The sequence below is a fragment of the Triturus cristatus genome, chromosome 9 (assembly GCF_964204655.1).
Source record: "Triturus cristatus chromosome 9, aTriCri1.1, whole genome shotgun sequence".
Classification (NCBI taxonomy): domain Eukaryota; kingdom Metazoa; phylum Chordata; class Amphibia; order Caudata; family Salamandridae; genus Triturus; species Triturus cristatus.
In genome coordinates this window covers 946,698,376-946,720,629 of record NC_140592.1, presented here as the reverse complement: position 1 = coordinate 946,720,629, position 22,254 = coordinate 946,698,376, and the positions used below count along the sequence as shown (strand labels likewise).

The following is a 22,254-nucleotide window of genomic DNA, read 5'->3' as shown; positions in this document are numbered from 1 at the left end:
ACCTTCCCTTCACTCGATTGCTGACATCCAGGAAGGATTTATGTATAGGTTCAGTCTAGCGGTGACGCGCATGTGCTGCTTGCTCTGCGAGGCATGCAGTAGTAGAGTATGGTTTGTAAGCCTCGCCCACTCTCTGCCTATACTTTTCATTGGCTGGTGTCATTGTCCTTCTTAAACGCTGGCTTCCAATTCAGTATGAGGCTTGTTGGTCGCTCCTGGGTACCGCCTTGTCTCCATTTGTTACCTCCCATAACGACTGGACCTTTTTCCCCGGTGGTGTTACCTTGTCTGCCTTATAAGTTGGTGAGCACTATTTTCTTTAACCCCTTCGCTGCTGCGGACATTCCGCTGCAGCGCTGGGGGGGGCAGGGGGGCAGCGCGGCGGGCCTGTGCTCATGACGGAGCCGCTCCGTCATGAGCCACAGTTGAGCTGTGCTCATGACGGAACGGTTCCGTCATGACTCCGCCCATTTGCGTTGTCGCCCCGCACAGGCGGGGAAACAGCGCCGCGCAGGCGGAGCGGCCGCCGACAGGATTGTCATGACGGAACCGTTCCGTCATGAGCACACGGCAACCGTGGCTCATGACGGAACGGTTCCGTCATGAGCAGGGAAGGGGTTAATGCTCTCCCCTATTCCACCCATGACATCCCAGCACACGCCAGATTTTATATCTTTATTTACTGTACAGCGCGGTCCGCTTTAACTATAGTGGCCACTCTTATTTATTTTACGGAGCGATCCGCTTTCAAGCGGCTGTGCGCCTTTGGGATGCCCCCCTCCCCAGTTTTTTCATCCCACTTAAAGCCCTGGTTATGTATGTACATGCTTGCGTGTACATTTACCATTTTGATCGCGTTGGTTGCATAAATATAGTTAAAGGTACATTATTTCAGTTAATCAACTGATGTCTTTCTTCCAGCATGTTTCTCATATACATGTACATGTTTCGCATATGCCCATTTTAAGTGTGCCTGGCATGAACAAGAGCAAGGATTAATGGCAAAGGAGTAGACTGTGTTTACCGACACATACCCAAGTTTTGAAAGAAAGTACACAGCCGCCGCGCACCATGAGAGAGAGCACTCCTCACAGGAAGCAGCTCAAATAACAAGCAATCGCTTAAATGTGGCATGATATGACGTAACATTATTCCATATCTGATTTTTAAACATGCATGAAGGCAAATAAAAGCACACTTTCCCTGTGGTATATTTTTTAATTTCTTTTAAGTTGGAGATATACATTACTTGTACTTCATGAAGGGATGCTCTCTCACACTAGACCATACTGGTTTGTGTGTTTAGAAATGCAACATGGTTATATAAGTACATGAAAGCTGATTTTATATACAGAACAGTTTGATGCACATTAGGTTATCTGGTAGTTTCAGTGCCACCGTCTTCTAAGGGACAGACCGACTAAAGTGAGCACCTCTTGAATTCTTCGAGAGCATCTCAGTATAGTGCAGTAAACTCGGTAAGCTTGCTTATTTTGCACATTTCTCTATAGAGTTTTGTCTTTTGATCTGCAGAACCAGTTCCATAGGCGTTCAACCTTAAAGCCGGTCTGTGAATTTCATCTTTCTGCATCTGTTTTTCCCCAACTCGAAGAGACCTGGATGGGGCAGGGAAGAGTCCGAGGTGACTCTGGTTTAATGAAGCAGCCGGAAGCCCTGGAACTGGGTTATGTCTCTGCAATGGCTGCTTCTGTGAACCGTGGTTTAAGAAAGCATTGTGCCTAATTGGTGTGCACAGTTTAATTGTGGTTTAACAAACGTGGAAAGCAGAATTAAATATATATACGAGCAGTATCTTTGAGAAAGTCAAAAATAGTTATTGGTTATTAAGTTTGCCTTCTGGTTGAAATGTTTTTTTTTTTTTAATCAGATGAATAAAATCTGTGTTTTTAAGTGACGTTTAGGCTGAGAGCGTCTTTCCTAGAAAGTCTGAATTTAGTTTTTTTCTGACCTCCCCCCAGCTCTTGTCCTGAGGTCATAAAACCACTTTCTTTGCTCTGTGTATAGTAGAAAGCTCGACACCCTCTTAGTTTCTGCTTCCGGGCATTCTGAGCTCTCCTGGGTTTTTTATGCCTTGACCTTTGTGTCTTTAGGGGTGCAGGTCAGAGGGTAGATGGAAGCTGTGTGAAGGGTATAGTTTAGTGGAAAAGCACAGTGTTTAAAGTTTGCTTTTCGAGTTATATTATAAGACCCTACGCCATGCCTTTGTTAACCAATAAATGTCACTGAACACTCTAGTGCCCCTGGGTGATATTCATCTTTCCTTTTGTTCTATTTATCCATAAAATGTGATTTTTTTAGGTCTTTTGTTTAAGTTTTTAAAACATAAATAAAAATCATTGTCATTTACAATGCCAATAGCTTAAACTTGCGTAAATGCGAGTCCTATTGCATTGCAAATGCTTGTTATAAATTGGCATCTGATTTACTTTGTGTCACGTTTCTTTCATTTTCAACTGTTTTGGTACTTCCAAATGTTTTGTATTTGTTCCTTTGACAAAGCCTGACTGCTCGAAGCCACAGCTTCCCAGACTTGAGCTAAGGTTTTGCGGAAGAGCCTGACTATACCCAAGAGGGGTTTGTGAGTTTATTACACGATGAAGTCACACAACCACACCACACAAAGAGTGTATCTTTGCTTACCTTTCACAAACATTACTGCCTGCTTTCTGAAGTGCACAGAGATGGTCACTTTGCCAGGTCAGTCTTGCAGGACTTCCTTGTTTAACCATCCATCAACCCTCTTCCTAGTAGGCTATTGCTTTGTAATCTAGTCTGCAGGTAGAAGTACTCATCAGAAGAAACATTTACATACCTTAGGTCACAATCCTTCTGGTGGATAATCTATCTGCCTGCAGATTCCTAACCAACCTGCCCGTCTCTAAGTTTGATGGATAGTTACAGGGAAAGTTAATAAGATCCCAATTTATGTTTTGATACTGCACTATATCAATTTCAGTCTGCCCACTCTCCTTGAAGGCTGAGAAAGAATGCATGGAAACTGATGACATTACGCATGGATGTCCACGTAATTGCTTCAGTGACTTCATGTAACTCCGCTTTTGGCATCAACTTGACAACCGTGCCCCTATTCAGCGACGTGAGACCTTTGACATTTCCGGATGAAGTCAAGCCTATGGAATTCTGCAAATGAGGAATCTGCAGGTAGAGTATTCACCAGAAAGATCATTACTGCAGGTAAGTAACTTTTTCTTCCAGAGGTGTCTAAGAACCCACCTACAGGGGTAGCTGAAGTAAAGTAAAAATGTTGGCAAATCCAGGGCAATGACTAAAAGGACACTCTTTAGCAAGTCAAGGATACCAGACTAATCTACACCACACAGAGCAACACCCACCAATAGAAATGGGGCTTTAAATTCAAGCCTCCATCCAAATTTGACAAACCTACCTATGGCGTAAAGGCTGAATAGTTTGACACAGGATATCAAGGAAGAATATATTCTGAAATGTAAAGACTGTATGCCACTCATTGTTTTAAAGTGTTAAAGGGTAATAGAAGAAACATGTTAACCAAGAGATGCTATATGAAAATAAAGTTGGGCAATACTCTTCCAAGATTGGACCTGGATTCATAAAACACAAAATCTTAGAAATTCCAGAGCAGTTGAATGAGAAAGAAACTTGACACAATGGAAATCTGACACCAATCAATAAAAATAGCTCTTCTTTTTATGAATTCTTAGACACCAAAACAAACACAATCCAACGAAGGGCATATGATACAAATGAAGGATTATTCTTCAATCAAGAACTGCATATTGATGGACTCTGGTGAAGTTCCCTCTCTAACTAAATGCCTAAATGTCTTGACAACGAAAGGTTCTGACTTGAAAATTGTTGTGGACAGTCCCAGTCTAGCATAGTTCCAACCATGCCTCAAATGTCTATCAATGATTTTAACAGCTCTGACAACTCCGGAAAACAGAATGTGCTGCCAGCTCCCAACTTCCACCACAAGAAGAATGCTGGTATGAGCAATTTTTAGCTTAAGAGCAAGTGATTGCTAACTTGCACTGATCCAGGTTTGATGACGAGTAGTTAGACATTCAAATCATCCCCCATTATACTGGGAATAGAATATTGTGATGTTTGTTCACGAGATGCTACTCAGGAGTCCTGATTTACAAGTGTTAAATCAACTTTTATTGTAGCCTAAGATGATAGTTACATAATGTACTTGTTTGTCTTGGGTTGTAGTCAAAGATGATATTCTGACTTTTTGAATCTGGGAAAGATACCCTTGCTGGAAAACTGTGAAATATGGAAGTAGCTTGTCCATCATCTCTAGATAAAAACGGAATCCTTCTTTACTTCTCGCAATTTGAAGTGTGTTATGCACCCATAGTGTTAGGTTTGTTGCATGGCCTGTGAAAGTAACTTTTTGGCACTGATTAATTGTGGTTATATTCTAATGTATGATTGACTCCTCTCAATGTTATTGATCTGTCATTCAGCCCAGTTTTGCATTACATGCCACACAATGATTGTGTGGAATCCTAGCTACATCATGCCCTTTTGTTTTTTGCAAGAGTTCAGGCACTGGAAACCTTTTTCAGTTGTGGTGAAAAGGCCTTCTACTTAATAGCTCAAGAGTATCCTAAAATGCAGGCGTTTTGCACAATTTACCTAAGCCCTAATCAGAAACATTTGCTTAAAATCTTGTTTTTGTGTCTGCTCTTTGTAGTCACTTTCCACATTTTGAATTATTGCTCTTCTTTGTGTCTTGTTAGTGAAAATTTTTTCATTATCAAGGTACCCAAAAGGATGCCATCAATTATTGATTGTCTACTCAAATTTAAGTACACTGCTCACGTGAAGGAGCCTTTTTTTTTCTTTGCCATGGATTTGACGATGGAAAATTGAATGTGTGTTGACTTGGACCTATGGTAAATAATCACACAATATTGCTGCTGATTGTTTATTTTAAAAGCTCGCTCTACTACTGTCAAGGTGTTTTTTGCCTTTCTTGCTGTCAAAATTTGGGAGCATAAAATTCAGTTTAGAGAGGAAAACAATGTGTGTTATGAAACACTTTACAGAACATGCAAAGTAAAGTTAACTCAAAATGCCAACCGCTTTTGTTTTAACAATTTTGGTGGTAATGCAAATGAACTCAGTGAGTTATGTTAAACGTACTGAGTAGGTTTCTTGGTACTTTGTTGCAGCATGCGTTCTATTCTGAGGAACCATCGGTACCGGAGGGATGCTAGAACGTTGGAAGACGAGGAAGAAATGTGGTTCAACACAGATGAGGATGAGCTTGAAGATGGGGAAGCAGTGGTGCCGCCATCTGAAAAAGCAAAGACTGATGAGGACATTATAGATCCTATCAGTAAATTTATGGAAAGGAAAAAATGTAAGTATTTCTGAAAGTGTTTTTTTTCTGTGTCCGAAGGTGAAAGAATATGCATGTAGTTGTAGTTCTGAATTAGTGATCAATGTTGAGTGCTTACCCTTTGTATATGATTGCAGAGCATTTTTAAGCATGCTTCCACTGTACTTCCATTCCTGTTTCTAGAAGATGCTTTTTATGACCTTTGCGTTTTGCTAATGTAATAGTATAGTGTGTTTTGTTGTACTGGCATCTGGATTTTTCAGTACCTATTTATGTAAGTTTTATGTGGTTCAATCACAAGGTACATGTGAATTGAGTACAGGTAAACTGAAATTGCACATAAAACTGTTCTGTAATGCAGTTGTGCAGAATAGTCTGTACTGCTATTGAGGTCTGCTGTCAAAAGTATGCCCCCAAACTAAATCATCCATGGTTAACCGTAGAGATCTTATGTACAGCTGAGGTTTGTTCATGATCAGTTAACCCATCCAATTCTTATTGCCCAATATTTTTGTGGCCCACTACTGTCCTTTCAATATTTTCCAGTTTTTGTTCCTACAGTTAGCAACCTTAAGAGTTATTAGCCCAACTCAGATATAACTCTTTTCTTCTTATTAATTTTTGCCCATATGTTTGCTGAGGACATGCTGTCATCAAAACATTAAGGGATAGTACTTGCTTTATCTCGCTTCATCACCATAATTGTTAGTTACTATTACATAGCTATGTATGTTTACTATGTGCTTTGGTTCTAAATCATATTTTTTGTGACCATCTGTTTGATAAGAGATTGAATGCAGTAACAATGCTTTGGATTCTTTGATGTCAAAAATTGGTGCAATTCTTTGTTATGGTGGCTTATAATGGAACAAAAAAATCCTCAGCTGAATTTAATTGTGTTTTGCACCTCTGATCTTGCAAGGCAATCCACTTTAGAAACTTTTTAACCTTTGCACTTGATGGTATTTAGTTTTCCAAAATCTACTCTTCCTCATTCAGTAAAGGATACATGAATTGGTTTTAAATTGACAAAATTCAAAAATCTTTTCAAGATGTTATGCTTGCCATTGTAAAGATTCCTCATCCTGTGTTTTTTTTTTTTGCTGTCTGACCCCCTGGTTTGACTTTAGGCATTTCAGATTTCCACACATACTCTCCTCAGTAGTATTTTTGTGTGTCTGATGTAGTGCAAATACCCTGCTTTTCCAAGATCTAGGAATCCAACTGCTTCAGAAACCATTGGTGCCAATCTCTGCGGCGGTGTTTTGGATTCAAAACTATCATCTACACTAGCAACCACCTCACATAATGCATTATGCCAGTTAAAAAAATGTTATCAGTCAATTTCAGGATCTCTGGCATTTTTATATTCTCAGACCTGTTCCGTTTTGATTTTGTTATTTCTATGAAGAACTGTATCCTTTCTGAGCGGAGGGAGACTTAAGCAAAGCTGGTAACCTTATATATGTTGTGGTTGCTGGACATAAAAAAATATCAGTGGCTTAGCCACATCATCTGAAGGGAGACCTGCTTACTTTAGAATGTCCCCTTTCTGAGGTGGGGTTATTTATGTGGTGAAAGCAGTGGCAGCACTTGCAATGCCAGTTCACACCGTGATGAAGCAATCTGTTCAATGATTTTATCACTTGACAAACAGGTGTATCATTTCAGTGATGTGTTGCTGGACACCATGATCCTTGATGCTCACCCAACTTTCAAGAGGCTTGTAGCAAAGGCTTCCTTGGTGAATGCAAAGTGTGCCACTTTTACAGTGACTAACCTGGACAGACACAGTAGTCTAAGAGGATAGATGTCTTGGTTTTCAGGGTGCTCACTCATTCTCCCAGCTGATTAAGATGTAAAATATGCATTGACTAGACTGATGTGTGCTTTGTGATGTACTTGATGGGTTCATGAGTGGAGCATAAAGCCCCACTTCTACTTTTAGGTGATGTGGAAGCCCATTTGCTGACATGCCCTTCAAGGGACAGCAGCTCTTCAGCAACAAACAAAACTGCTAGCTCTGTGTCTAAAGTTATACATATGGGGCACATTAAGATAAATGTTATATTTGTCTTTTTGTATGTTTAGAAACTGATTAATACATTCATATAGGGAAAAATGAGACACTGTAGGAATAGTCTAAAGTAAGTGCAAATGGATAGGAAGGTTTAACCATAAATATTTATACAACCAAAGGTTTTCTGCTTTTTTTCTTCAGTCAGAAGACAATGAGAAGCCTAAATAGTCATGTTAAAAAAACACTACATTTCTAAATGCATTCCCATTTAATATTATAATCCAATTAAAATGGGAAAAAATTGTTGAACATGTTTCCTTGCGTCAAAAACCAGTGAGATTTATATAAATCTCTGAAACAATGCTCTTGTCTCATCAGAGGCATCTATATAGAGGATCAATTTGATTAAAGTTAGCAAGTAGAAACTCCAGTGGGAATGCTGGAAGGATGTGCAAACAATGACATTTAAATGAACAAATCAAGCTTCACTGTTTAATTTTTTTCTCGAGCTGAGAAGTCTATTGATTGTGAGTGAAGGTACATTTAATCTACTGAAAAATGTTTTGTCCGATTTGGTTGCTAATGATAGGCTTTTTGGAGAGATTGTCTCCAATATCATGGTATATGCAACTCGTCATGCGTCTAATATGTTGTGGTTCAATTTTTATGAACACAGAAGAATATTCTATGCTAAAACTGAAATAAATGTAGACGGAAGAATTGGATGTTATAGACATAGAGAAAATCAGATTAAAAGGATTCACACACTAAAAATTATTTCTTTGGATCTTTATTCTAGGAATGACTTGCAGTAAGATCATGCTACCAGATGCTAGAGCAATCTATAAAGCAGGTTTTGTGGGGTAAAATTGGAAATGTAAGAATGCTGTTAGGTACAAAGATCTTAGGAGGAGGTTGTGCATTGGTTGCACTTGTGACCTATGCTCCAATTCTAGTGCTTTATGAAGCAGAAGTAGCTTCAAGCTTCTTTGAAGCTTTTGATCTCAACTCTGCTGTTGGCTTTAGTACCAAAATAAAGAACAATTGCCTTGCCAAGAATATGATGCTAAAGAAGTCTGATTTCAGACTCATTTGGTGACTGTTCTGAAGAATGTGGGATGCTAGCTGTGATGGGCTTTCTTAGATATAGTAATAACCTTGATGTAAATGGTGTCTATATTTTAATAGTATTTAAAGGTGAAAAAAATATGTGATACAGTGGCAGAATTAATTTATAAAGAGCATACTGATATTCAGAAATGGGTGTTTTATATGGATCTTGCTTCGCGAATAGGTGTACTTTGAATTTGTTATAATCGGCTAAAGAATAAGCATGTAAATTGGGGAGTGTGTAGTCTGAGATCCTGCTACTTGGTGAAGGCCCGCAAGTTGCATCTTACAGTCAAAGGTGTCAAAGAGCCCATGTTCGTAAAATGTTCTTGTTGTTCACAGGAGTGTAGTGGGTCACTAAGGCTATAATTGTCGAGGCACCACCCTGCCCATAGTTCTGTTCTTATTTGGGTAGTTTAAAAGGCCATGGCTTGCCAACAAATCCTGTGTTTTGTAATCTATTAATGTTTTCTTTGTTTCAGTAAAAGACAGTGAAGAAAAAGAGGTGCTTTTGAAAACTAATCTCACAGGTCGACAAAGTCCAAGTTTTAAACTTTCATTCTCTAGTGGTACAAAAACTAACCTCACCAGCCAGTCATCAGCAAGCAGCTTATCTGGGTCTCCCGGTTCCCCAGGATCTCCAGGTTCCCCCGGGTCACCAGGCTCTCCCGGCTCTGTTTCCAAAAGCACATCTCAGACAGCAGCTATCACTACGAAGGTATTTTGCAGCTGCTACTTGTCTGAATGTTTGTCTTCATTTTAAACTGTTATTAAATATGCCATTTGATAGCTTTCATATGTTAAAAAGGTTCTTGCTGGTGCTTGTTTCAAAATCCATATTTGTTTTCTCACTCACAGAGCTCATCCAGGAAACCAGTAGGTAATTTCTTGTACACCTCACTCAGGAAACTCGCTCAAGATTTCCTGGACTAGCGGTCTTTTTTTCTTTTTTTTAACCAGCTGAAGCATCCATGGTTCTAGATTATTAGAAAATAGGTCTTTATTTTTAATACATTATTTGATAGATCTGATCAATGGTCTGCTGTCCTTGGTTGGAGGAATTGCTTTGGCGTGTGAAATGCATAATGCATTCTTGTACATGAATCTTCTTTACTGTGTTAATATACATTTTCTAAGGCCTCAGCTTTTCAGTCAGTAAAGATTTGAATTGAGGTTTTGCATATTTCCTTGAATTTTGCCTGGTCAGAAAGGCTCTTTCTTTTGTGTTTGTCACAACTGAATATGTGGAACAAGCGGATTTCCAGCCTCTCTATAAAGTTAAAAGAAAACAGAATGAGAAATCCAGGACGATTTAGTTCTCTGATGTGTGTCTTTTAGGTTTCAGAACACTGGCTGCTGACCAAAATTGTGTGGATAAAGTCTGAGGTTCTGTATTTCTGCTAGGAACAACAGCCTTGATGGCCCCTTTCCTCACAGTTTAATTTTCCATTCCAGTGTGTAATTTTGATCTGTCCATCTGATCAGGCTCTGAAAGGAAGGCAAAAACGCTTTGATAAGAATTTAGTCACACATGGGTTTGATGAGTGAGCAATCTGACAACTCACCGATCTAGCCAAAGTGGGATCAATAAAGGCCTCATAAAATGTCAGTGGCCTGAGGCGGAAGGCAACAGCTGAAGGTTAGCCATATTTTCCTCAATAGGCAAGGGTAGCTGCAAGATTTCAGACTGGTTTTGCAAAACTACTGTAGAGGATGCAGTTTCCTCTGTAGGATGGCCAGACAGACAATACAGACCACTGGCATTCTGTAAGACCAATTTAACGTTCATCTGAATCAGGAGGAGGAACAAAATTGTATGCCTGATTACTTTTGTACATAATAATAGGCATTTGAATAAAGTCAGAATTTGATGGAAAAAAGTAATCCAGGTGTGCAAAGTGCGGAGTAGAGGCTCACAAAGAGGCTCATCATTGAAGCAAGTCGGAACCTTGCATTTAGCCTTGATCAAAATGGTTTTGTTTTCTGGATTTTCAATAGTTTAGTTGCTGGATCTGAAGTCTGCAGATCCAGCGGTGTTACTGGAACAAAGTGCAAGGCTGTCCAGGGTGGGTCACAGTCCCTCTGCTCCAGAGTGGAGTCGACCTGTGCTGCTGAAGTCATTAACTGTGCTCGGTCAGTGGTCCCATAGGTGTCTAGTGACCAAAAAGGGAGCCACAATGTCTGTGGAAGCCAACACTTAGTTAGGGCCATGTGGTGGAAACCCAGAAATCTGATGCAGCATGTCTGAGCGTAGTAACTATTTGGATCCAAGAAAGGCTTTGCATATCTGCCAAAATTGGGAGAGGATCCTAAGGGTACGTCAAGGCAGAAGACTGTGAATGGTGCTTCTGACTAGATGCCCTTTCACAGGAACGACACAGAGGAGGAAGAACCTCTCATGTGATGCTTCTTTACACTTCAGGTTGACTTCTCTTTCGAGGGAGCCCGCCTTGAAGTCTTGGCATGGGGTGCGGAAAGTGGACCAAAGCAATGACTGTTTATTCCTGGCTTGAACCATAACGAGATTTGCTTCCTGCTCCTTGATAGCTGTGGCATTTATGTAGCTGCCTTTCTCACAGCCCCCTGAGTTCAGCCTATGCCCCCAGCACCAAAAACAGACTTTGTGGGAGGTCCAAAATGGACGCTAGCTAATTAAATCTAAAACCCTACAACGTTGGAGGTGGCATGGTCCTGGAAGTACTGCAAAATTTCTGTTTTAGAAACGAATACACAGCTAAGGACACCAAGGATCTAGTCTGGCTACTGAAGATACAAAAGGCGAGGAACCTGCAGTTGCAAGTAGCCCACATAAAAGAAATGTACTGTCTTTTAAGGGGAAGTCTGCTGTCTTCTATTGTTCGGCAAGTTGCATCCAAAGGCCATGAGTACCACAGAGTTAAAGGAACACCTCCTATATCTGGCCTCTTTTCATTTTCTGTAGGAATGCTGTCATCCTTCACACACAGTGTCTATAGCAGATGCACATAATCAAATGAAAATCCTCTTCAGAGGCTGCCTGTCAAAGCCTGCCTGGCTTTGAAAGTCTAACTTTTCTCATTCTAGCAAGATGGAGTTACTATTTCAACATAATCAATCCTAGTTTATCTTCAATGGCCATTACAGCTAGGCCCTTAAGTTCATAAATAATGTGCTGACGTGGTGCAGTAAGTTGTGACTCTTCGTGGTTCCTTCTGACTACTCCTTTACAAGCTCTAAAACAGTCGCACATAAGGAGGTTTGTCTATTTCTGGTCTGATGAAATCCAGATCCATTACAGAGCTATTCTTCTCTAGGAAATCATAGTAGACTCTAAGGACTTGAGCATGGGACACTGAAGTGAAAGCTGGAACCTCCAAGAAGATATGAAGTAGAACTGTTCAATTTTAAGGTCTGATTAAGTATAACCTGCTCATCAGTGTCCTCAAATATTGCAGGTCTTCAGGGTTATAGACTCTACTTTTGTGCTTCTTCAACCTCTTTAAGAACCAGAAATTAGAGTGCGGCTCTCAAGACAATATTGTTTGGTAATCCTCTTTTCTTAAACTGATAGGCACATCTGAAAGAGACACGTTGGTGATAGATTCCTTACCTTAGAATATTCCACAGGCGCCTGGTTACGTTCCACTGGCTTCTCACCCGATGTCCAGAGCTCGCTCATGGACATGCCCTTTGATGGCTCCCGCTTCTTTGGTGATAAGGCTGACAATGCCCTGGAGCGCTTTAAAGACTCTTGTGCCACGGCCAAGTCTTTGGGTCTTTCCTTGAAAACCCCTGCCACGGCGGGGTTTCGTTCCTTTCGTGGCCAGGGCAGGGGTGCCCAGGCGCGCTCTTCCAGCAAGCCTGTGCAAAACCACCCTCAGCGAGGCCACGGACATGGGATCCGCAGGGGCGGTAACCAGCGTGCGGGCCAGTCCACTTCCACCCCCGCTTCTTCCGCCTCAAAACCTTCCTAATCCGAGCTTCAGGGAGCACCCCATGCCAGTAGGTGGCACGGTTCACCTCCACCACTGGCCCGGGATTACGTCAGACAAGTGGGTGCTGCAGATAATCTGACAAGGTTACTCACTCCCCTTTCTGTCCTCCCCTCCAGCCATGCCACCTCGGTACCGCCGCATGTCGGGGGATCATTTGGCTCTTCTCTGTCAGGAAGTCACGGCCCTCCTCGCCAAGGGGGCCATCCAGTATGTTCCCGATCAGGAAGTAGGGAGTGGTTGCTATTCCCACTACTTTCTGGTTCCCAAAAAGGACAAGGGGGGCCTGCACCCCATCTTGGACCTCCAGGACGTCAATCGCTTCCTCTGGAAGGAGAAGTTCAAGATGCTGACTCTGGCTCAGGTCCTGTCTGCCCTGGACCCTGGAGACTGGATGGTAGCGTTGGACTTGCAGGACGCTTTTTTTACATTCCCGTCCTGCTGGCCCACCGGCGTTACCTGCGGTTCACGGTAGGCCAGGAGCATTTTCAGTTTGACGTGCTCCCTTTCGGCCTTACCAGCGCCCCTCGGGTGTTCACGAAAGTGATGGTGGTGGTCGCAGCTCATCTGCGCAGGTCAGGGATGTCAGTCTTCCCCTACCTCGACGACTGGCTGTTGAAGGCGTGTTCGCCCCAGGCAGTTGTCTCCCAACGCCAGTCTACGGCCGACCTCCTGCATTTGCTGGGGTTCTCCTTCAATGTGCTGAAGTCGCACCCTTTCATCGGAGCGGTTCTGGATTCAACGCTGTTTTGGGTTTATCCTCCCGAACAGCGAGTCCTGGATATTCAGGCTATGGTTCCGCACTTTCAGCCTCTATCCCGGGTTTCAGTCAGGATGACCCTCCGGCTTCTTGGGCTGATGGCCTCCTGCAGGTACCGCATGCCAGATGGCATATGCGGGCTCTGCAGTGGGACCTGAAGTTCCAGTGGGTGCAGCATCAGGGCAACCTGTCCGATCATGTCCAGATCTCGTAGGGCACTGCACGGCAATTGCAGTGGTGGCTCACGAATCGCGATTTGGGTCAATGGCAGATCCCTCTCCTTCCCCAACCGGATCACACAGTAGTGACGGCTGCGTCCCTCCTGGGCTGGGGAGGCCACATGGGAGAGGCGGAGATCAGAGGCCTCTGGTCTCCGGCGGAGTTCCGGCTCCATATCAACCTTCTGCAGCTGCGGGCGATCCGGCTTTCACTGAAGGCATTCCTTCCCTCTGTCCGGGAAAGTGTAGTGCAGGTGTTCACGGACAACACCACCGCCATGTGGTATTGCAACAGGCGGGGTGGAGTCGTGGACCTTATGTCAGGAGGCTCTGCGCCTCGGGACGTGGAGTGGCGTCTGAACTTGGACGTGACGCAAGGTCTCTTTCTGCGATGGGGAGAGCCTTGGTTAGATCTATTCGCCACCGAAGAGAATGCGCAATGTCATCAGTTCTGCGTGTTGGAATTTCCAAGGCGGCACTCGCTCGGAGACGCTTTTCGTCTCGAGTGGAGCTGCGGTCTGTTGTACGCCTTTCCGCCTATACCACTTCTGCCCAGAGTGCTGAAGAAGATCAGGCACGACCGGGCCTAAGTTATTCTTGTGGCTCCGGACTGGGCTCGAAGAGTATGGTATTCCGAGCTACTAGTATGAGCATCGATCCCCTGATCTGTCTGCCTCTTCGGGAGGATCTTCTGTCGCAGCAGCAGGGGGCGGTCCTCCACCCGAACCTGTCCAGCCACCACCTCCATGCTTGGAGATTGAGCGGCGACAGTTGACACCTTTTGATCTTCCTCCCGAAGTCTGTGATGTCATCCTGGCAGCCAGGCATCCCTCCACTAAAACGGTGTACGCCTGTAGGTGGAACAGATTTGTGGCATGATGCACAGCTAAGACTGTGGATCCCCTTTCTGCCTCTCTTTCTGAGGTTCTTCTGTTCCTTCTCTCTTTGGCCCAGCAGGGCTCTGCTCTGGGCACTCTTAAAGGTTATCTTTCGGCCATCTCTGCCTTCCAGATCAGCCTTCTCTTTTTAAGTCACCGGTTGTTAACCGTTTTCTTAAGGGCATTACGCATACGTTCCCACCTGTGCCCTTCATAATGCCTCAGTGGGACTTGAATCTTGTCTTGACTTTTCTGATGTGCGCTCCCTTTGAGCCCCTTCATAACTGTCCCTTACGTCTTCTTCCTCTCAAGACTGCTTTCCTGGTAGCTATCACCTCTGCCAGGAGAGTGAGTGAGCTCCAGGCTCTTTCTTCCAAACCTCCTTTCCTTTCTGTTCATCCGGACAAGGTGGTTCTGAGGACACGTCCTTCTTTCTTGCCAAAGGTTGTCACGCCCTTCCACATCGGGCAGACCATCACTTTGCCCACCTTCTTTCCACATCCTTCAAGGGAGAGGCTCCACCGTCTGGACCCAAAACGTGCGCTCGCATTCTATCTGAAGCGTACGCAGCAGTTCCGGGTGGATAACCAGCACTTTGTTGTCTACGTGGGTGCCATAAAAGGTCGGGCTGTGCACAAACGGACCATCTCGCGGTGGGTCGTTCTGTGCATCAAAGCCTGTTACTCCTTGACCAAGAAGGAGCCTCCTGTGGGGCTGCGTGCCCATTCGACCAGGGCAACTGCAGCCACTACTGCTTTGGGACGCGGTGTCCCCTTGCAGGATATTTGTCAGGCAGCTACGTGGGCCTCGCTGCACTCGTTTACCAAGCACTACTTCCTTGACAGTCAGGTCCGGAGGGATGGCTTCTTTGACCATTCTGTGCTCCGTGACATTCTGGTGTAATCTTGTTCGCAGACCCACCACCGGGGTTGGTATTGCTGGGGTATCTATTCTAAGGTAAGGAATCTATCACTAACGTGTCTCTTTCAGATGCCCATGTTACTACTTGTGTAACGATATATCTGTAAGAGACATTAGTTAGTGATAGATTCCTTACCCCCGCACCCATCCTCCCCGTTCTGCGAATTGATTACTAGGGTTAAGGTCATCCCCTTTTAGGGCCCTAGTTTTATGCACCAAAGGTAAGTTTCTCGCATGGCTCTGCGTTTCGGCGCGGAAAGTTGTGTACAGACCTGACGTCAGCGCGCATGGGTGGCGCCTAAGTAGCCTCCGTGATGTCGTCCCGGCGCGCACGACGGACCTGGCGTCAGCGCGTATGGGTGGCGCCTAAGTAGCCTCTGTGACGTCGTCCCGGCGCGCATGACGCCAGTGAAGGGCGCGGAGCCGCGCGGCGCCACCTACTGGCGCGCAGGGGTACTGCTAAGCAGAAAACTTTCCGGATCAGGACTGACGCCTGGGGAATATTCTAAGGTAAGGAATCTATCACTAACTAATGTCTCTTACAGATATATCGTTACACAAGTAGTAACTTGTGCTTCTCCAGGTACACAAGGAAGAGCACTGCAATTTTGTCTGGAGCCAAACCCAATCACCCAAACATGGCTGCAGGTTCACCCTACTTTCATTTATTTGTCCTCTTGTCAGATGAGCGCCACTTGTAAGCCCAAGGTGGTCTCTGTATTTTTCCAAGGACATTCTGTTTTCATTCTGTGTTGCTTAGTTTAGTTTATTTGCCCTTCCCAGATCCCATTTCAGGATCTTTTGACCAGAGTTTCTCCAACCTATCCACTTACGCTTTGAGAACGTAATTAGTTGTACTTGTTCATGAATATTATATTATGAGTATTCCTGCTCTGCAGTGTTTTCCAGACTCTGTCCATTGGTAATAACAGGCAGGGACCCTTTTTGTTCCTGACAGGTTCACTGTCCCTGCCCTCTGTTCTTAATGTTGAGACCTTATATGCCAGGAGTGGTCCTTATTAGTCTGTGAATGTCTTGCCCTAGTAACTCTTCATCATCGATGAAGCCAGGATCTCTTAATGGCATAGAACTGGGCATGATTGCACTTATGTCCTTTCACTTTTTACACTGGATTTAACCTTATGTGATATATTAAATTAAGACAAGGGTTTTCTGTGAGGTCCCCTCACACTAGAATAATTGGATTTGTCCTGTGATGCTAGAACATCCTCATGGCAGTGCTTGCTGTAAGTTGACACAAGCCTTAACTCCATACTAGTATCAGTCCTCCAGGATTGGACTTTTCGTTAATTCACCTGCATGGATTATTTCCAGTCATTTTGGAAATCCGTGGTACGAAAATGTAACGGCATTGATAATAAACACTCGTAATATTGAACTATGTTCAGCTTATCCACCTTCTTGGTCTTCATGTAGCATCAGGTGGTATATAGAGGTTTTAAGGAGTCTGCAAACCAAAGGGAATTCTTTCAGACAACCTTCGTACAATTAACTTCCTGTTCTCTCACCTTCATGTTTCCTGATGCTTCAAGCACCATTTTAACAATTGTTTTCAATTAATTCCCTTGTACATATACTATCGGGTCATTGGGTGCTCATCTAAAATCCCCTGTCCTGATGATGACGCAGATGTATGCCTCATATTTGAAACATCAACACACACGAGTGGACATTTATGTTATATAATATCGTACATTGGTTTTCCATTTCATTAAACTATCAGAGTACTTGTACATTCTTGTTTTCTTGTATAAATTATAAGGTGCTCTCTCACCTCTTTTCTTGTGTTTGCACAAACACTTTTCCGAGCATTGCTCTTCAAATTCATCAGGTGTTTATGAATGTACCTGAATATATAGGTGTGGGTATAACAATCTGTTCTTTTATTGCATAATTCTAAGATGAAGCATTGCTTGGAATGAGATTCTGAAAATTCAACAAATATTCCAGATCTATTTAAATATTATTGATTCAAAGTAAGTTCTCAATGGACCACTTATTTGTTATATGGATAGCTTCCTTGTACCCTTTTCCAGTGGAGGGATAAGCAAGCAAGCAGTAGCTCCAGTTCTCACCAAATTCTGTGGTTGGCCACAGAAGAACTGCCCCATAGCACTCATTGATGAGAGTTCAATTGGCAGCTGTTTATTTTTTTTTTATAGCTACTAGCCTTCAAAGTCCTATTTTGCACTCACAATTTTAAAGGGCAAGGCTGTCTTCTGTTTTATTTCAAAGTCTCATATGGTTTACCACTTGAATCAACAGTTATTGTGTACATTTTTAAAGCCATTAGTTTACTGCTGCGTTTAAGAATACTTGCTCTTTTAGTTGGAAGAGAGATTGCGTGGTAGTTAAAAATGGGCACAAGCTACCATAGTGTTGTTCTATAACTTATACTAAAGTCCCATACCTCTAAACTCTATCCTGCCCTGCTCCCTAGCAAGTTAGGGGATGTAGATGCGGTTTTACTTTGTTCGTTAGGCATAGGAAGAAACATGCTGTTTTTCTTTTATCATTTAGCTTCTGTGCTCACCAAAGCTATATATCCTGCTACATGGAAGAAGCAACATTACAAATAGTTTGTCAACCAGTAAATTTGAAGAGTTTATAACGTTTTGTTGTAGAATCATTTTTCTTACCAATTGTTTGTATCTTATATGGCTGTAGACACACATGGTCTGCATACTCCCGTCATTTAGTGTTGGGCTCAGACATTCGCAAGTTATTATTCTTCTCAGAATTTTTGAGTCATGAGATGTACTGGAATACCTCCCTTGCACAAGCACAGACTCCATGTTAGTTTTTTTATTTTTATTTTTTCCTCCCTTCAGGTGTGAAGGTATTCCGAGTGAGCTCAGAGTCTGTTGTGTTTTTCTCACGTTTTTGGGGCCCAAATGATTCGTATTAGACGTAAATGATCAGAAGAACAGTCCGCGCTTTAAGGACTTTTTGTCTCCACTTCAACTCACAACTTCAGAGTACTGCCGGTTGATTCTCCAATTGCCAGGGGAAGGGTCCTTCCTCGACCATCGCCAACAGAGAATGCAGACCGAAGGGTGTGATGGAGCACACACTTTTCCCAACATCAGCGTCCCCAACCTACCCTTCAGGGCAGCCTTCTCCTCCCCCACATGAATCCCTCCCTAATGCAGCTCGAAGTATCTATGGTCGTATTGTCACAATGTCTATCGCTGCCTCTCTCCCAGACCCCAATTGACACCACCTGCTAATTCTGCTTTGTCTTCCGTTTAAAGAATACCTCAAGGTTCCACAGAAAGAATTAAGCTCACTGCAAAATGTACTGACAAATATCTTCAAATTCCAAACATTTTTGAGGAGTAGCATCCATTTGGCATCAAAGAAAGCATCGAAACAGGTAATTGTGCTGTCCAGGCACCCCAGCCAATGCCCAGCCCATAGAGGATATCCTTGAGCAGCTCTGAGCATGAGAAAGAGTATTTCAAACCGATGCTGAAGTCCACTGATCCTCGAACAAAAAGGTGCACAGAGTCATAAGTGCCATACCCATCTTGAAGAGCCATATGACCAGTGTTGCAAGAGTTCCCATGTAGAGGGTACAGCACTTTTCCTGCAATAGTCTGGCATCCAGCTCTGAGCATGGACCAGCAAAGCAGTCACCTTCAGGTCTTCTACTGCCTTCAGGCTCCATTCAACACTACGAGAAGCTTTGGAGCCGTTGAAGGCTCCACTGAAGGAAGTTGAGCCTCACCAGCAACTGAGCCCTAGTCGATCCAATGATGATCCTCACATGCACCAGAAGCAGAGGCCAAAAACATCAAACCTGGCACTCAAGATCCTGTTAACATCAAAAGCTAGATCCGAGGACTCAGAGGCACCAATACTGCAAGATGAACTTGACACCAGTCAGAAGCATCTCTATAGCCATCCCATCACTAGGAAGATCTTGGCAAAACCACTGGTGCCCAAAGCCCTCAGATACACTCCTTCAGAAGAGGCGCTTGCCTTTGAGGAAGAGTCCTACCAAGGGACCCTTCGGACCCAATGTCAAAAAGGCAGGAGGACATTGGCACAAGCCCTTTCCCACACTTTCCACCACTGCCGCCTCCCTGCATCTCCAAGCACACAGCTTACTGTGTCTCCAAAAGAGTAACCGGAGTGGTCCTCAAATTCCTCTTATGACCTGACAGTCTATATCACCCCATGACTCATATGACCAGCACTTAGATACAGGGCCAGCTGTTGACCCTGAAAAGACAGTAATGTTGATCTCCCCAGTCCTCTAATTTGGACCACTGTTGGGTTAGTGCTTTCTCGTCTGACACCACAGCCTACCATGAGATCGTCCAAAACGCAGGTAGGCACCACAAATTGGACATGGAAAAGAAATGACTAGTGGAGATTCTATGCAAGACTGAAAGCACGGACCAGTGTCTACCTTTACTTGAAAGCATGCTTAAATCTATCCTAGTTAATTATAAGGAGCTGGTAAAGGCTGTGGGAGAGACTACTAGTATAGAAAAAAAGTATGACCTCATTGTGAGAAAGTGGATCTGTATATACTGTTCCCAAATAGGTACAGGGTGTACAGAGTCCACAGTCCCCAAGGGTTTGACAGAGGCTAAAGTTAGATATAACCTTACTCTCTAAAGTGGTAGCTTGGTCGAGCAGTAAGGCAGTATCAGAGGACAGTGTAAAGCATTTGTTGTACACACTCAGTCAGCAAATGGTCTCACACACTCAATAACTGAACTCTAGGCCAATGGTTTATATAAAAAAAATAATATATGCTTGTTTTATTTTAGAACCAACAATTGGAATTAAAATATACTTTCTAAGAATGAGATGCTTTATATAAATACTTTTGCAAGATGTAATTGACTTTTGTAAACAGTTACAAGTGGTTGCAATAGGCAACACTATTTTAAACAATATAATGCATTGAGTTCAATGGAAGTTTTATGTTATTTGCCACAGATTTCTTTTAGGATTACTTTTGGAATTCCAGGACTGGATCCTAGATTCAGTCCTGGGTCAGTACTCAGAATCAAGTGATGAAAGTCGACTTTATTACTGTATTGATTTTTAAACAATATTTAGCTATTTTAAAAGTTGACACTTTGAAAATATTTCAAAGAAAACAGTCAATGATTCCCTATGGAAGAAAATTCAGGTTACAGGTACAGTATGTTCTCGTTACGATTGTAATCCAGTACTGGGTGCCTAGACTCAGTACTGGGACCTTTATCCAAAACAGGTAAGTAATTACGTTTTCAGATATTATACGATTTTGGAAGAATATTTAAAGATTGCAGAAATCGACACGTAGAAGAAATTTCACAGAAAAACAGTCAATGGTTTCCTATGGAAGAAAATTGAGTGAAGGGTAAGTACAGTTGTAAGTATTTTTCAGAGTCAGTGCTGGGCACCAAGATCCAGCACTGGCAGCTCACCTAAGAGCACGTGAGTAATTTCGTTTTCGTTACTCGGCTGATTTTTGGTGATTTTTTTTAAGATTTGAAAAGTCCACACTTAGATGAAATTTCAGGAAAAAGCCAGTCAATGTTACCCTATGAGGAAAATAGAGTTTGCGGTTTAAGGGTAAGTACTCGACTGGCAGAGTTGAGGTTCTGGGCATAGACTCAGGGGTCCCCCAGGGTCAGGTAGGTACAGTTGGTTCACCCTCAGCGGCTCTTGGGCGGCCGGGTGCAGAGAGAGTTAGGCCCAATGTTATCCTATGAGGGATAGGGGGGGCCTTGGTTGGTGGCTGCTGACTGGCAAGCCACACGGCTGTGGGAGCTGGGCTCCTGGTCACTTACTCAGGGCAAGTGGGGAAGTAGGTAGGTGTAGAGTGTTCACTGCCAGGGCCACTCGGGCGGCTGGGTGCAGAGTGCTTTTGAGCCTTCGGGCGCTCAATTGATTTCAATGGGAAATCTCCGGTTTAGAAAGACTGCAAGCTCGGGGACGAGGACTCTTCAGGTGCCACCACCACTTCGAGAGGTAAGTTGGGTAGTTGGAGGATAGGTAGGTACCCCGGGATTGGGCACAGGGGGCCGTGGGGCGACGCGTGCAGGGGTGCCTTTTGGTGTCGGGAAATCTTACCCTTTGTTAATCGCGGTTGGGGGGGGCACCTTGTACTGAGGCTGCAGGCTTCTTCAGGAGTGTCGAGGGAGGTCCTTGGGTGCCGGACTCTGGGTCACAGTCGCCGTGGGGTTGTCCTCAGGGTCTTTGTTCACTCCGGCACTGGCCAGGCTTGGCTGGTGCAGAGTGTGCTGGGTTCGCGGTTCCGGGCTGCTGCCAGGGATTAGAGATAGGTTTTGAGTAGAGCCTCTACTCATGGGAGTCCCAGGGGCTTAGAGCCAAGAGGTAGCCAGGTCCTCTGGGGTTTGTGAGGTTGCTGGCCACAATGCCGGGTTGGAGCAGGTTCGAGGGTTGACAGGCCGGTAGGGCTGGGGCCAAAGCAGTTGGTGTCTTCCTCTTTTTAGCAGCTGCAGGGCAGGTCTTCTTTCTTCTTGCTCTTCTTTGTAGTTTGGAATCTGGGGAAGGAAGGTTCAGGGTGCCCCTAAATACTAGATTTAGGGGCGTTACAGGTAGGTGAAGGGCAGGGGCCAATGGGTCCCTGTCCTGGGGTGGGTACACCCCCTATCCTACCTCTCTCCTGTGGGAGGGGGGCAGGAGCCTAGTCCTGATTGGGCAGGGCTTCCCATCTTCAAGATGGCGAGAGCCCGGAGATGTGCTTCACCTCGCCTCCCCCACCTGAGGTGTGGGGTTGGCAGGCTGGCACATCCCCTGTCCTTATTTGGGGTTTCCGGCCAAGCTTCCCGCCAGAGTGGGGGGTTGCAGTGGCCTGGGGAAGCTCACAGAGGCGGCATGCCTTTGAAGCTTCCCCCTGCCCATCCTGGGGGGAGGAGATTTAGCACCTCGCCCAGGATGTGCATTGTTGCAGACCCAGGAGAGCAGGGGCTCTCCTACCCAGGGGTCCAGCAACATGTCTGCTGTGTG

The 22,254-nt window shown here is 44.1% G+C and overlaps 1 protein-coding gene across 2 annotated transcripts in view; it reads left to right on the top strand.

Moving 5' to 3' along the window:
* Positions 1-22,254, top strand: part of PPP4R3A (protein phosphatase 4 regulatory subunit 3A) — a 306,141-nt gene that overhangs the window by 248,264 nt on the left and 35,623 nt on the right. For both annotated transcript variants that reach the window (XM_085626549.1, XM_085626548.1), the window contains exons 13-14: positions 5,205-5,395; positions 8,987-9,222. In XM_085626549.1, the coding sequence (XP_085482675.1) occupies positions 5,205-5,395; positions 8,987-9,222 (427 nt within the window). The remainder of the gene's footprint in view (positions 1-5,204; positions 5,396-8,986; positions 9,223-22,254) is intronic.